This window comes from Condylura cristata, unplaced genomic scaffold (assembly GCF_000260355.1).
Source record: "Condylura cristata isolate star-nosed mole 26May11 unplaced genomic scaffold, ConCri1.0 scaffold00004, whole genome shotgun sequence".
In the NCBI taxonomy this organism is placed as follows: domain Eukaryota; kingdom Metazoa; phylum Chordata; class Mammalia; order Eulipotyphla; family Talpidae; genus Condylura; species Condylura cristata.
In genome coordinates this window covers 34,366,901-34,381,104 of record NW_004567105.1, presented here as the reverse complement: position 1 = coordinate 34,381,104, position 14,204 = coordinate 34,366,901, and the positions used below count along the sequence as shown (strand labels likewise).

The following is a 14,204-nucleotide window of genomic DNA, read 5'->3' as shown; positions in this document are numbered from 1 at the left end:
CTACAGAAAAGAGAAACTATCCACAAATCACTCTATATCCAAGTGTTTTATCTTGGAGTAAATTATTGTGGAGTTGTGATAATGTAAAAATTTTTCTTCTGCAATTTTAGAATGACCACGTGGACTATGTTTATTTTAATGTAACTGCTTAATATTTTAAAATAATGATAAAATTTCACCCAAAACTAAGTAGTTTTATTTTTCTGGGATTAATTAAATAAGTTCTTTTATATTCCAAAATGCTACATTATTGAAATCTCTCTATGCTACTACAGGACTAGGAAATGTGCAGAAAATATAAAACATGAAATCAATATTGCATCTTGTCAGTAAGTTCAGCATAAGATTAAGTGGAAAAACATTAAAATTAGTGAGGAAATATTACCCTGATTACCCCACTTATGCATTTCTAATCCTAATTAGAATAACTGAAAAAGAGCTCCTAAATCCCTTACAAATGTTGGGAGCCAGGAGGGAAGAGATGAACTTGATAATAACATTAATAGTATATAGCATTAGTAGACAATAACACTAATAATATGGAAATATTAATACTTCCTTTCCATGTTGAAATTACAATCCTTTTATTCTTTTATAAAAGGAAGAACACCAAGCAATATATAAATTTAGTAAAACTGGCATATTAAGGTTAAAATCAACAATGATAAAATAGGAAGAACTAAATATATTAAAATAAGAATTAATTTGTTATTGAGAGTAATAGTTAATTTTGACCTTTCTGGTACCCAAGGTTAATCATTTTGAGACTATCACAATTCTTATTAATCACAGTTTTTTTTTAATGAGGTATTCCATAGGGACACTTCCTTTCAAATACAAATCAGAAATTACCACTGTTTCTTGGAGTCCATTTTATAAATTATGAAGATACAACAATACGGCACAGTTCAAAACAGGCAATTGGAGAGACTGAGCTCATAATGAAAGTACATAGCACAAAACATCAGTTCCCCTACAAGTCCTTAAAATTAGGGAAAAGATTAGCTGAGGTGGTTTTATTTTGATAAAGGGATAAATGCAAACAAATAATGTTCTCTACTCCTATTGTTTTCCTAATTTTTTCCACTTCCTCTAAGCTAGTTAAACTACATTTTAATTTTGCTTTTATTTTAGGAATTCATCTGTGTCAACTTTTGAAATACGACACTTAGTCCCAAACACCTTTTTACTCAAGATTACTCCACGTTAAAAAAAAATACTGTAATATACAGAAGCACAATTATAGCTTACCAACAAAGGCCACACAGAGAGCTTCCGACAGTGTCTAAGGAAAAGAAATTAAAGTTACACTTAATATTTATACTGTCTCATGTATAAGTTCTCATTTCTAGGAATTCAATATGATTCCATATGCATAATTTTATTTTAGTTTCAGAGCAGTCTTGTAAAGTATAAGGGACAGATTTTAAGCCCACTGTAATGAAAATAAGACCTCAGTGTACTTCTCAGTGTATTAAAAATATTTAGATTCTAATTATGATTCTATCTAACTAGACGAGGTTTTCCTATTATAGGATGATTATATAAGAAATGATAGAGGAAATTTTATTTTTCTCACTCTAATATAAATAACACTGCAAATCATGCACATTTACAAAGACCTCAATATCTCACACAAGCATAGGAAAAATAATACAGGCAGTACTTTGGTATGATAGTCTTGAAATTGTCATCCAATAAGCATTCTCTTTTTCCTCCCTAGTAACAGAATTTTCGCCTGTACATAATTGTTACTTGGATTAACATTACAGTTTTGCAGCATCAGTTGCCTAGAACTAGATGTGGTCATAGGGCTATATTCTAGCCAACAGAATATCAATAGAGAAATACACAACGTCTAAAAGGCAAAAGGTTTGTTCTCTCCTTTCTCTTCTCTATTTTTTCTTTTTACAATCATTGCCTGGAAAGTGGAGATGGTAGTAAGCTATCTAATGTAATACCTTAGGAATGCTTGAGGAATACAATGCTGATACCAGCATGTAGGCACCTGGGCCTCTGACAGTGTAATTAAACAGTCATTCAGAGTCTACAAGAAATAAAAACAAACCATCCTGTTTAAGGCCACTGGGGTTTTGTCACTGTTTAAAACATGTTACAAGTAGTTGAACTCATATCCTAAATAAAGTGTAGAAATACTGAGTTTTTTCCTTTAGCATCTCTTTTACCCCTTTTCTTACTGTGATGGAGCAGGGCAAAATTACCCAGCATCAGAAGTCTCAGTAATATATTTTACATGCTTCATGTGGAATATATAGAGAACAAAGCAAAGGAATAGACAAATTCTTGAACTCTGACTGTAGAACTGAGACTACAGAAAACCATGATGGGAATAAAGGAGGAGAGGCCTCAATAGACTGCTGAAGGACTGTTGACACTGTGGAAGTAGGTATGATAACATACACCTGTAGAGGTGTGAACTTATACCCCTAAAACTTATACCACCTTTACCGAAATGAACATAATTTTTAAAAATCTTTAAAAGTGACAAAAGGTTAAAAACTCCAAAAAACTAAAATTACAAGTGATTTACTATATCCTCATTTAAAAAAAAACTCAATTTTGTTCTGCTATTGTTATATATGTATATGAATTCAATTAAAATAAATCTAAAACTTAAGATAAATAAATGTTAAGTACTTACAAATCCAAAAAGCAAGTAGAGGTTAAGAGGATGCTTATGTCTGTTTAAAATCAGTGCAAAAATCAAACCCAGAGATCCAAAGGCAAATACCAGAAGTAAGGCAGGACTGAAAGACATAACATTAAAAACATTTCAAGTTTTAAAAATTAAATAAATGATATCCAATTTAATAAAAAATCTTTATATGTTTACAAAGTATATTGATAAAATCTAGATGGATGCACCAAAACTGTTAAAATTTGAGAGAGTGAGATGAGGAGGAGCAGGACAAAGAGGCCACAAATGGGGAAGCATTATCTTTTTACTGCAAACTTCTTTCATTCTGAATAATTTCTGCAATTAGCATTCTGCTTTTAGGACTAAGCAGAATAAAAATTTGAAATAAACAACTTTTATACTAACTACTGTTTCAGGAAATTTACAATATAGTTATAACTTAAATATCTTTTTCCAACAAAAAACTAGTAGTTCTATATTCTCCTTATGTAAGGGGACAGAGGACAGTAATTTTCTACTTCTTAGAAAATATTCATTCATTTTTCCCTTTCTTTAACATAAAGAATATATACTCCTTTTATCCAGGGAAAAATTATTTTGGAAGCCAGGTCTTAAATAAATTAGAAGTGAAAAATTGTCAGTGAAATTGAAATGCCAGGCCCTCCCTGGTGGTAACAGGGGATTAAAGCACAGTACGATGAAGCTATCAGAAACCACTGTAGCATCAGTTCCAGCCAGGGAGCTGACCCACATGGCACGGCAGACCTCTCCTGTCTGCTCACTGCTGCTCCCCTCAGTAGTGTATTTCAGTTTGTCCACCTGTTCTGCTCCCCTCTCTGTCTCTGGTGGCTCCTCTCAACCCCACACCTCTGGCCTGTATCCCAGTTCTTATATGCATAAATAAATAAACCTTAGGGAAAAAAAAAGAAATTGACATGCCACAAGTCAAAACTAAGATAAAGTAAATGTACATTTATTGAGTACCTTTATCTTTCACGCACTATATAATAGGCTTTGGGTTACACAGGTCATAAGGTTAATGAAAAGAAATCAATTAAAAAATGTTAAAACTTCATACAGCAAAAATTCTTAGCATTATCCCAGAAGGTGAGTATTTTTAACCTTTAGGAACTGTTTAAAAAAAAGAATTTAGAGGTAAAGATGTTGTATAAAACAAAAGTAATCTTATTCATAAGCATTAATAATGATGATTTTTTATATTCTAACATAAAAATTGATATAAAAGATGAACTTAATTATATAATCTCTTTCCCATATGTAGTGGATTAAAATGATTCAGAATTATCTGATTACTTTACCTTCCATGTACAAATGTCCGTGTAGACTCAAAATATAAAAATATTGTAGATGTCACAGTAGTTAAGAGAACTTGAAGAGAAAGGATGCTGTAGACTTTCCTTAGAAAAGCTGAAAGAAGAAAATTACACATGACTAAGCATTAATAAATGAACACTAAGAACACATTTCTTCTTAGAAACATTAACTTTTTACATGTAATCTTTCTTAAGTCTTAATGCAAATAATCTAATTAAAATTAAAAATGATTCCTAGAAATCCAAAAATTGTGATAATTAGTCCTCCAAGAAGCATGAAATAAATGGGTGAAAAATATAAATGTTTTCATAAAAATGAAAAGGTTATGTTTTTTGTACACAGCAGCATACAACAAAGCAAAAGATTAAAAGCAGAACATTTTTAAAGTATCTTGAAACAAAGCAGGATTTAAAAGGACACAATAGATATAAACTTTATAAGTTATTTTAATTTCCACAGCAACAAAATTATTTCATTAAATTGAAACATACCTTTAAAAACAAATAATGTAAACTTAATTTTACTCGTCTGTTCTGATTTACCATTTATAGTGCCTGTCTCTACTTTTCATAAAGTAAGAAATTCTTATGTTTAGAATATTTCATTATTAAACATCCGTAAATCATGTGAGGCCTACTAATTAAAAAATATTTATTAAAGTATTCTGATATACAACTTATATAAATAATGCAAGGGACTCACCACCTTCAGAAATACAACAGCCAACAGCAGTTCCCACCTCCCTTCTGTGTATACTATTGATAACGCCCTTCTCCCCTATTCCTTTAGCTCACTGTTAATCACCTTTCCAGACTCAGCCTTTCTCAGTTCCTCTTTCTAAATTAAATGTTCCTTTGTATGTTCCCAAGGGGCCCTAAACATAATTCTAAATCACTTAATTTTCTTTAACTTCCATTACACTATAGACTAAAGCTTGCCTTACTCATTTTCATATCCTTAGAAACCAGCAAAGTGTATGGCAAAGAATAAATGTGCATTAAATTTTATTTGCTTTAAAATTATATTGAATTAAAGAAAGATAAATTTCGGTGGGAAGAAAGAAAGCACTATTGTAAAATAATAATGGAGCAAATTAAGTAGAGCGAGCACTATGCTTTTAGGTGGGCAATTAAAACATTTTTTAATGACTTTTACTAAACGAAGAAGTCCTGTCTTTCACCACTCACTACAACTTGGTGTTCATTTGATAAAATTTCTCTTTGAAAGAATATCGTATCAAAGACCTGGCTTCTCAAGATAAGGATGAAGTATTTTGATGCCATGTCGGCAAAATACCAACTAATAAATTAAGAATTTTATGAGAATAAGGAAAATTTCACAAATGCCAAAGATTTAATCCTCAAAATCTTAGTATTTCCTCCTGGCAGAGAGTGAGCTTTTCCTAATGTCTTCATTAGATTTGTTTTTGTTGCCCCTTTAATTAGGTTTTATTGACCATATCATTTATCCAGTGACTCATGGTAACAGTATCAGTTGACTTTGGCCTGAACATAGGTGTATATCTTGAACAAAAAGTAATAAGCAGTGCTAGTCTTGACAGCAGATCCACAGCTTACTTTCTTAAAAAAAAAAACCCTTATGTCTGTGTGCTTTGGGAGGTCAGAGCCACCTTTTTCACAAAACCAGAGAAAAACAATGAGTTAGTGTCATGGACAATGTCATTTGGGCTATCTTTCTGAAAAAGTAATTGTTAAACCAAAGTTCAAACCATAATTCCTCCAAGGGCTTGTCTGGGCTTAAAAAGATATATTTTACATTTCATACCCTATTATTGCCTCTTATAATTCAGACCCATTCTATATAATATATATTCTAAATTATCCAGTGAAAGTTAATTATAATCCTCACCATTTTATGGAATGGTTCTACAGTTCAAAACAGTGTATGTATTGATAGATACATTTACATATGTGTGTATATATAAACAAGTACCTATATAATAAAAGACAGAAGACTGTATATACTGAGATGTTAATAATACTTTTGTCTGGGTAGTACAATTGATGATTTTCATTTTCAGTTTTTTGCTAAACTGTGTTAAAATTTTAAATATCACATATACATATTACATTTATGATAGAAAAACATTTTAATAAACCTATGCTAAGCCAATAAATTTGCCATGAAAATAATCCTTCACATGTATCACAGAGTCCAAATCCGTTTTTCTATAGCCTTTAAAAATGGGACCTTACGGGCCCTCCCTGGTGGCACAGTGGGGTAAAGCACAGCACTAAGAAGCTAAAGCCACTTCAGCACGAGTTTGATCCCCACCCGCCTGGAGGTGACCATATGGTGTGGCAGGCCTCTCCTGACCTGCGCACTGCTCCCTTTGAAAGACCAAACTGACGCCATGACAGGCTTCAGAATGCTTGTGAACCAGCGAGGCCTAAGTTACATTTATCAACAAGGCACCAAGGCCGAGTTTAGCTGTAAATGTCCTAATCTTCTTCATCCCATAGCAACAGCCAATTTGCAAGTAGGCAAGTAACCAGTGCATATCAGGAAAGCACCAAATGTCCTAAGGCATCCAGGTGGGCCAAGTAGGGAAGGTCACATCTTACATACATAGACCAACCAGGTTAAGACAAGATAACTTTGCTCAATGTCCACCAATCAACGTACTGCTGAGCTGAAACTCCCCTCCGCTGAACTGAAACTCCCCTCTTCTGTAATAAAAACCCTGCCTTCTCTGAGCTCAGGGCTCGCAACTTTGGCCGCTGCGGCAGTGCCGGTGCGTGTCTGTGTTTGGGAGCGGAGGCTCAAGCTTGCAATAAAGACCCTCATGTGCTCTGCATTGGAATCGACTCCTTGGTGGTCTTTGGGAAACTGAAATCTGGCACAACACCTTCAGCAGTGTACTTCGTCAGTCCGCCTGTTCTGCTCCCCACTCTGTCTCTGGTGAATCCTCTCACCGCCCCTGCACCTCTGGCCTGTACCCCAGATCTGGATGTATAAATAAATACATCTTTTTTTAAAAATGGGACCTTAGGCCCTCCCTGGTGGCACAGCAGGTTAAAGCACAGCACTGAGAAGCTAAAGCCACTTCCGTATGAGTTCGATTCCCGCCTGCCCCGGAGGTGACCCACATGGTGTGGCAGACCTCTCCTGACCTGCCCGCTGCTCCCCTCAGCAGTGTACTTCGTCGATCTGTCTGTTCTGTTCCCCACTCTATCTCTGGTGAAGCCCCTGAGTCTCTGGCCTGTACCCCAGTTCTGTATGAACAAATAAATAAATCTTTAAAAAAAAAATGGGACCTTAACATTAAATTCCAGGCAAAGTAACATTTGACATCATTTTGAATAGTTAATTATAAAAAGCGAACCAGTCTTGTGGCAAGATACTGAGGCCTTCTCTCAACAATCACTGAGAACACGATTTCAGGTGCCTTTCATGGCACAGGAGTTAAAGTCCCAGCACTAGCAAGCTGTCGTTAGAAACTGCGACATGAGTTCCATCCCTGACCTGGTAGGTGACCCACATTTGGCACAGCAGAACTCTCCTGTTTTGACAGCTGCTCCCCTCAGCAGTAGGATTTCAGTACATCTGCCAGTTCTGCTCCCCACTCTGTGTCTGGTGAATCCTCTTATGCCCCACATGTCTGGCCTATACCCCAGTTCTTGTATGGATAAATAAATCAATCTTTCAAAAAAAAAAAAGGAATGTGGTTTCCTAAAGGTAGATATCCAGCCCAGTAAAGCTTTTAGCTTGCAGTCCCAGCCCATATCTTAACTGAAATCTCATGAGACTGAGCCAGAACCACCTCCCTGACCCCCCTTCCACATTCCTGACTTACTTTGTGAAATGACAACTATTTGGTTTTGGAGGTTTTTTGGGCAAAATAATAAAAAAAATTTAAAAGGTAACATTTATGATATTGCCAACTGTGATCCCCAGCGCACATGTTAAAGACTCCAGGTGTGATAATAACAGACAAGGAGCCAGACCTGTGGGAAGTGCATCTTGGCTCTGCCATCACTGTCTTGTGGCCTGGAGTAAGTCACTGATTTCTCAGATCATTGTGTCAACACGGAACCCTATTCCAGGAAATCAGATTTGCCTAGACAGGTTGCTACCACAAAGGAACTCTTTTTCATTTGTTGTTTTAAACAACTAAATTTTGGCATATTAGTTCTTATGAAGCAATAAAAAACCAATGTACCAGGCTCATGTCTTCTCATAGAGTACAACTGCCATCTGGTTTAAGAGCTCCTTGCCTGGTGACCATCCCTAAACTGAAATAGCTGCTAGCCGAAACCCTACAACCTATTCCCAGTTTCATTTCTTCAAAGAACTTACCAGTTATTTATTCACTTACCTTTTTAGGATCTGTCTCCCCTAATCACCAATCTAAATGTCAACATGAGGACTAAAATACTGTCTGCTTATTGCTATACCTCTAAAGTTAGTACCTAGAGAAATACAATTTATAAATGAAGAAAAATGTTCACTTGCATGCACATAGTTAAGGAAATGCAAATTAAAATAACATTTTCTACCTAACACAAGAGACAGCAAACTGTGGCCCATCAGCCAAATTCAGCCCACCACCAGATTTTATTAAGTTTTAATGGGCACAACAGTTATATTCTCTCTAACTGCTTTTCTACTACAACAATGGAGGTGAATAGTTGCTGGCTAACTTATGGTACCACAAAGCTAAAAATACCTACAAAATGGCCCTTTATAGAAAATATTTACCAGATCCTGATTTATCAAATTGCCAACTATTAAAAAGTTTGATGATATCCAGCAAGGAGGCAAGAAAAGGGAAAAAGTACCCTCATATAGTGTTTGCTGGAGAGTTTAACAAGGGCAGTCTTTTTGGAGGGTAGTTGATAACATCAAATGACATCAAATTTAAAATGCACATGCTTTCTTGACCTTTTAATTTTACTCATAAAAACTTATCTTAGTGCAATACTTACAGAAATTCATAAAGCTGGGGAAGGATATCCCACAGATCACTATTTGAAGGAGGAAAAAGGAGAAGTAATAACCTAAATATCCATCAGGAGTGCATGAGTAAATAATTTATGGTACATCTGTAATATGAAGACTAGTGCAGTTAAAAAGAGTATGACAAAGCTATATGTACTGGTGGTTTTTTCATTGTAAAATAGTGCAGAACTGTAAAATTACATAGTTTATAAAGCTGTGCTCCTGAATCTATAAAACTGTTAATATTGCAAGAGTATGCATATAGCATATTGCTAAAATAGGTTAGTTTAATAAGCTATTATATATTAGTTACATAAAGTGTTTAATTGCCACTGTAAATACTCAAGATACATACTTAAAAATTTATTTTCACATATTGTTTCTGATTTTCTTTTTCTACCATTGCACCTTGACATTTTAAATGTATATTATTCCAAAAGTATCTTCCAGAGTGGACATATTACAAGCAGCTGACATGCTTTCATAAAAACTACACGGGCTCTCCCTGGTGGCACAGCAGGTTAAAGCACAGCACTAAGAAACTAAAGCCATTTCAGCATGAGTTCGATCCCTAGCCCTGGAGGTGACCCACATGGCACGGCAGACCTCGCCTGACCCCCCCCGCTGCTCCCTCAGCAGCGCACTTCTTCGGTTGCCTGTTCTGCTCCCCAATGTCTCTGGTAAACCCTCTCACCATTCCTGCATCTCTGGCCTGTACCCCAGTTCTGTATACATAAATAAATCAATCTTTAAAAAAAAAATTGTGACATTTTGTCTTAAGCTTTTCTTAACTAAAGACCAGAGATAGGTAAGAACTACCTTGTTATACACATGTAGTAAGTTTATTTATCAGTCCAGTTACCAAGGCTCCTGAAGTAAAATGCTCCTACATAATTTTAATATTAATAAGTGAACAAATTTTATTGTGTTTCTGCTACAAATTTTTGTTGTGTTTCAACATGTATATTGATGTGAAACATACGGAAGTTAACCACTTATAAGACTAATTCTTTGTAACGGTCTACATACACAGATACAGGTAGAAAGAACATTCATCTATGAATTATGAAACCTGGTTGGGGTCTTCCAGCCTCCCTGCAAAGAACTGTTATTTTAGAAAAGTGTTTTGAAATTTGAGTTTCTTTAAACATATGTGTATGTTATTTTAGGGTTTGTAATTACAGGGAAAACTGTTATAAAATCTTGTTTGCATTCACATATCCAAACCCAGCCCTTGACTGGGATTCCATTCCTCCTTGAAGCTTTCCTAGATTATTCCTAGTCACACACTTTCACTTCCTTTCCTAAATTTCCTCCAGACTTGGCATTTAGAATTTAATTAATTTGCTATCCCAGATTAGTTTAGTTACTGACCAACCTAACTAATGCATTAAGGAGAGCAACTGTGAATTCCAAAACTTTTATTTTCTCACTGAGTTTATAGGGAATAAAAGGGGATATTTTTTAAAATTAAGTTTATTTATTAAATGTATGTTAATGATTCAGATGTCTCCTCAATGGCAGTACGCTGGCTCAACAATAAATCTCTAATGAATGCCTTCTGTTCACATTCCTGCTCCATGAATTTAATTTTCTGCAATATCTGCCATTTTCTGTCCTTCCCCGAAATGACTCATTCTCTTAATCACTTCTGGGATTAGCGGAATCCTCATTCTCCCACTGGTATCTCTGAGATAGCTAGAAATTCTCACCACTCCCAGGACTTGCAATACCAGTTCTTACTCTTCTACATCACCTTGTCACTCACTGTCCACCTTACAATTGGAATCTGAAGAAAGCCTTACTGGTTTAAAAATTATATATTAAAAGTTGAGTTTTAGCCTTTTGCAGCAACATGGACAGAGCTGGAAGAGACCGTGCTCAGCAAAATAAGCCAGAAAGAAAAACAAAAATACCAGATGGTTTCACTCATAGCAAAAGCATAAATAATGTGAAAATAAATTATTATAATAATTTTTTAAAAAGTTGAGTTTTAACATCAGTCCTAACACTCCAACAAAACTGAAGAATGCTTTCATCCTCATTCTATGAACCAGCATCAATATCAAAGCCAAACTCACTACAAGAAAACATCCTTGATGAATACTGGTGCAAAAGTCACCAACAAAACACTAACAAGCAAAATTCAACAGCAAACTAAAAAGATTATACACCATGACCAAGCTGGATTTATTCTGGAACTTAAGGATGGTTCAACAGATAAAAATCAATCAATATAGTGTGGAAGCAGTTTTCTGGAACTGAGCTCTTAACCTGTGAGATCTGACACTTTATCTCCAGATAGTGACAGAACTGAGTTCTCCTTTCTGAATTCAAAGGAGAGTTCGAAGACACTTGTGTGTTTATATGGATAGCAGTATTATTCACAGTGCGGCAGAAGCAACCCAATGTCCACTAGCAGATGAATATGGTTTATACATATATCAGACTATTTTTCAACCTAAAAAAAATAAGAAAGCAAATACTGACACATGCTACAACATAGATGAACCCTGAAAATATGCTAATTGAAATAAGCTAGTCACAAACAGATAAATATTGTATTATTTCACTTTTATGAGGTATCTAGAGTGACCAGATTCATTCTCTCTCTCTCTCTCTCTCTCTCTCTCTCACACACACACACACACACACACACACGCACACACGGGCTTTGGAGAAGAGAAATGAAAAGTTGTTTGGCCAGTATGGAGTTTTGGTTTTGCAAGATAAAAAAGTTCTGGAGATTGGCTGCATAACAATCACAATATAAGTAATACCACTGAACTGGAATGCTTAAAATGGTGAATATGGTAACTTTTTAATGTTACATATATTTTGCCACAATTAAGATTTTTTATTTAAAAAAAGGGTTCTTTTAAAATTAAATTCCAGAAAGACAGATACTAGGAATGAGAGTCTTAGTGCAACAGATCTTCAAAATTCCTTTTCCAGAACAAGTTCCAGTTGCACGGTCAGAGTGAAAATCTGAGGTAGCTTGAGACTAAATGGCGAACTAGAACAGACACTGAATTCCACTTACATGTAGCTGGGGAATTTAAATTCATAATTTCTGCCCACTGGATACAATACCAGTTAAACGGCATTTTGGCTGACCTACAAAGCTTCCATTTCCAGTTAAGTGCCTCAATAATACGCAAAACTATGTTGTGTTCCAGGTCCTACAGAGAAAATAGTCAACAGTCAGATGGTCTCCGCCCTCACAGCCTACTATGCAGCAAAGGAAAGACAACCGAAACTTAAAACTAGTTCATGCCCCCTCTTAGAAAACACATCCAAATAATTCCATTCAGCTATACGTCACGATGATTACATAATCCACTTATTTCCACCTCCCCCCCAAAAACACAACAACACTGAGTTTCTTTTAAAGAAGTCAAATAAGGCGGCGAGGGTTTTCATCCGTGCCCCTCTACGCCGAAGAAGACAGGGCATAAAGCAAGAAGGGCTCCAGTTTTGGGTCTCCGATCGCAGGTGTACGAGAACCCCGGAATCGGGCCGAGCGCTTCCTCTTCTCTCCCGACAGAGGGCGCTGGTCCTCCGAGTTGGGGCGGGCTTCACGGAGCCCCTGGGCGGCCGGCGCGCTCCTTCCCAGCCCGGCAGCGGAGGGCGCTCTCCTCTGAAGCCGGAAGTCACCTCCGAGACCGACTGCGCCGCGAAAGGAGACGGGAGGCCCGGCTGGACCTAGAGAAAAGGTGACGTACCCATTCGGATGTGCACGCTGGCGGAGGCCACGCAGCTGCCATAGTTGAAGTCGTCCTCGATGGAGGAGGAGCGGTAGCCGGAGTCAGGATCGGCCATGGTCGCTGCGGAACGCCAGTCACCCAGCGGAACCGAAGACTCAGACTGCAACGGCCTTCACACTTCCGGATGAAGCGAAACAGCCCGAACTAGTCGAGCTGCCTCGTCGGGGAGGGGCGATGTCCGAGCTAATCGATGAGCTCACTTCCAAAGTTCAACTTAGGCTGAGAAAATGACAGATCGAGGGAGAGGACGGATTGATAAGCAATGGCCGCATTACTGTATACCAAAGGTGGCTTACATTGGAGAATGTCATGACCAAAGGCAGGAAAAAGATTGTTCTATGAAGCTACACAAAAAGGAGAGAGATGGTGGCAAAAAATCGGATCAGAGTATCCGTGGTGGTGGTTTTTCAGTGCAAAAATGAGGTATAGATACGCCCAGAGTAATACCCTGGGTCCTTTGCTTTGGAATTTTTTTGATGAGTTTACTTTGATCCCTCCAGCCCATCTGACTTTAACCATTACACTGAAAAAACTCAGTAATCGGAACCCAGGATAGACGCCTATTCTGAAACTAAACACTTCACGTTGGTGTTACTAGAAGCTTTTTTGTCGAAATGTCGAAATTGCCTAATTTCCAGGCAAGCAAAGGAAAACTTCTAATTTTATAAGTATACTGCTCTTTAACAGAATCATGATAACAGAAATCCCATCTTTTTATTGACTGAAAAGATCACCGATTTCTTGCCAATTACAAAAAATAAATTCCAGATAGATTGTGACTCTAAAATGGAAGACAAAACAATGATACTTGAATCAAGAAAATTATATAGAAGAATATCATTATGATTTGGAGGAAAGAAAAAAATCTGAAACCAGGTACAAAATAGCAGTTAACCTCAAATAAAATATTGAAAAACTATGTTTAAAGAGCTTATCAAAATAGACTTTAAAGAAGTGAAAAAGGGGCCCTCCCTGGTGGCCCAGCAGGTTACAGCACAGTACTGAGAAGCTTAAGCCACTTCCGCATGAGTTCGATCCCCGCCTGCCCCGGAGGAGATCCACATGGCGAGGCAGACCTCTCCTGACCCACCCGCTCAGCAGTGTACTTCGACGATCTGCCTGTTCTGCTCCCCACTCTGTCTCTGGTGAATCCTCTCACCACCCCCACACCTCTGGCCTGTACCCCCGTTAGGTATGGATAAATAAATAAATCTTAAATAATAAAAAAAAAAGAAGTGAAAAAGTCAGTGTAGTATTTGTTGCACAAATAATCTACATAATGCTCCTTGCCACAATTTAAAAAGATAAGTTATAATATGGGAGTAGGGAGAATGAGCCAATAGGAAAATTGGCAAAAGATTCAAACAAGCCTCTGCCCTCCCCCCATACACACACGTGCTATAGAGTAACTGGAACCTTAAACTAGAGCTCACTTCACAGGCATGCAACCTGTGCAATTGCACAAGGCTCTGGAATCAGAA

General features: G+C 36.8%; 1 protein-coding gene across 2 annotated transcripts in view; it reads right to left on the bottom strand.

Moving 5' to 3' along the window:
- Window positions 1-13,325, bottom strand: part of TMBIM4 (transmembrane BAX inhibitor motif containing 4) — an 18,278-nt gene extending 4,953 nt beyond the window's left edge. Inside the window, exons 1-4 of one of the 2 annotated variants that reach the window (XM_012720663.1) lie at window positions 12,682-13,325; window positions 3,979-4,087; window positions 2,663-2,768; window positions 1,252-1,285 (exon numbers count right to left, since the gene is read on the bottom strand). In XM_012720663.1, the coding sequence (XP_012576117.1) occupies window positions 1,252-1,285; window positions 2,663-2,768; window positions 3,979-4,087; window positions 12,682-12,778 (346 nt within the window). In that variant the 5' untranslated portion in view covers window positions 12,779-13,325. The remainder of the gene's footprint in view (window positions 1-1,251; window positions 1,286-2,662; window positions 2,769-3,978; window positions 4,088-12,681) is intronic. The other variant, XM_012720662.1, reaches the window with a different exon arrangement.
- Window positions 13,326-14,204: the final 879 nt, after the last annotated feature.